The sequence below is a fragment of the Propithecus coquereli genome, unplaced genomic scaffold (genome assembly GCF_000956105.1).
Source record: "Propithecus coquereli isolate 6110/MARCELLA unplaced genomic scaffold, Pcoq_1.0 Scaffold230, whole genome shotgun sequence".
Classification (NCBI taxonomy): Eukaryota; Metazoa; Chordata; class Mammalia; order Primates; family Indriidae; genus Propithecus; species Propithecus coquereli.
In genome coordinates, this window is record NW_012147842.1 from 982,013 (window position 1) to 983,867 (window position 1,855).

At 35.0% G+C, this 1,855-nt stretch overlaps 1 protein-coding gene across 1 annotated transcript in view; it reads left to right on the plus strand.

Annotated features, from left to right (window-relative positions):
• Positions 1-1,855, plus strand: part of CENPC (centromere protein C) — a 105,556-nt gene that overhangs the window by 65,641 nt on the left and 38,060 nt on the right. Inside the window, 1 exon segment of the mRNA XM_012645340.1 lies at positions 471-765. Coding sequence (XP_012500794.1) covers positions 471-765 — 295 coding nt within the window.

A 1,855-nucleotide genomic window follows, 5' to 3' on the forward strand; every position in this document is an offset into this window, starting at 1 on the left:
CAGATTTCTGATTTAGGTATCTGGATAGATAGCTATATTTTTCATTAGGATAGGGAATAAAGTGTAAGAGGCAGATTTAGGGGAAAGTGGTAGGTGGATATTATAGGTATCAGCATATAGATAATAATTAAAGCTGTGGGTAGATAGGTCCCTCAGAAAAAGTATATAGAGTAAAAAGCTAAAGGTGGAACCTTGGGGAATACCAGGATCTTAAGGATGGCCAGAAGAGTAGTAGGCAGAGCCAGAGAGTGGTTTTAGAAGCTTCTGACAAATTTAAAGGGTCTGGTTCATGTATCTATAAATTGAAGAGCTGCATTGTTTAAAGAATGTAATTTGGAAACAAATTTAGTCTATGAGATTGGGGTGTGTGTATGTGTTTGTATGTAAATATAAAGGGTGTGGGTATTTCAGTGTTCCAGATCATCTGGACAAATACTGTACTGACTTTAGGTTATCATTGAATCCTTCAGGTCCTGTTTATAGCAATTCTTCAATAAGAAATGAATTATCAGTGCATCACAACAGTAGGCAGAAACCTACTGAGAAGAAAAATCAGTCATCTAAGAATATCAAGAAAAAAACTATTCCATTTAAAAGGCAGAAGACAGCAACTCAAGGCAGCTCAAGAGTGCAGAAGTCTTTAAATGCTAAGGGTTCCGAAGGTATTATTGACCATGATGAAGCCTCCGGTTGTTCCCACATTGAGCCATTGGAAAGAGACGAGGCAGACCTAGCTGAGAAGAAAAATCTTGATAATCATTCTGGGTAATGTCTGTAATGTGTACAATATAGTTATTTTTGTTTTTCAGCATTTAATAGCTTTTCCGATATTTAGTCATTGACAAAGAAGCAGTATTTGTGTAAAGGGCTCTGCAGTTGTGATAGACCTGGTTGATATTAAATCCAGGCTCTACCATTAGCTGGGTAACACCCAGACAAAGTAGTACCCTGACGTTTTTTTCCCATATTAAAGTGGGGAATAATGTATAGCAAATGGGATTGTAATCGTTAACTTTAATAAAATACTATTCTTGCCCAAGAGTTGATTCTTTTTAAAAAAAATTTTGGTAAACACATAACATAAAATTTACCATCTTAATCGTTTTTAATTTTAGTAGAGACGGGATCTCGCTCTTGCTCAGGCTGGTCTCGAACTCCTGAGCTCAAACGATCTGCCCGCCTTGGCCTCCCAGAGTGCTAGGCATCTTAATCATTTTTAAGTGTATAGTTCAAGTTGTTTTCCTTTTAAGTGAAATTAATGTGATTTCAATAATTACAAATATATCTCAATATTTTTCTTAAATGATAATAGTTAACAGTTTTGGAGTGTTTCCTGTGTGCCAAGTATTTGCTAGGTGCTTTGAATGAGTTCTCATTAGTCCTAACAACCTATTAAGTATTGTTTTTATGCATTCTTGCTTTTCGTTATAGCATGCATTCAACAAATAATTAATATGTACTGTGTGTTAGGAACAGCAAGGTGCTAGGGATGTACTGAAATAAATGATAGAGTGCCCTAAAATATGCTGGGGTGTGTCATTATTGTCATAAAGAAATCCTATATTCATTCTGTTTAATTTTTTCAGACATTCTCATATTTGCTCTCTTTTTTACGTGTTACTGGATTTGGTTTGCTAGTAATTTGTTGAAGTATTCTGGTCTGTAGTTTGCTTTCATTATGATGTCTTTGTCTAGTTTTGGTATAAAGGTACTACTGGCTTCATAAAATGAGTTAGGAAGTATTCTGTTCTATTTTTTGAAAGAGTTGGTGAAGAATTTTTACTAATTTTTCTTTGAATGCTTGGTAGAATTCAGTGGTGAAGGCATTTGTGCCTGAGGTTTTCTTTTTGGGTAG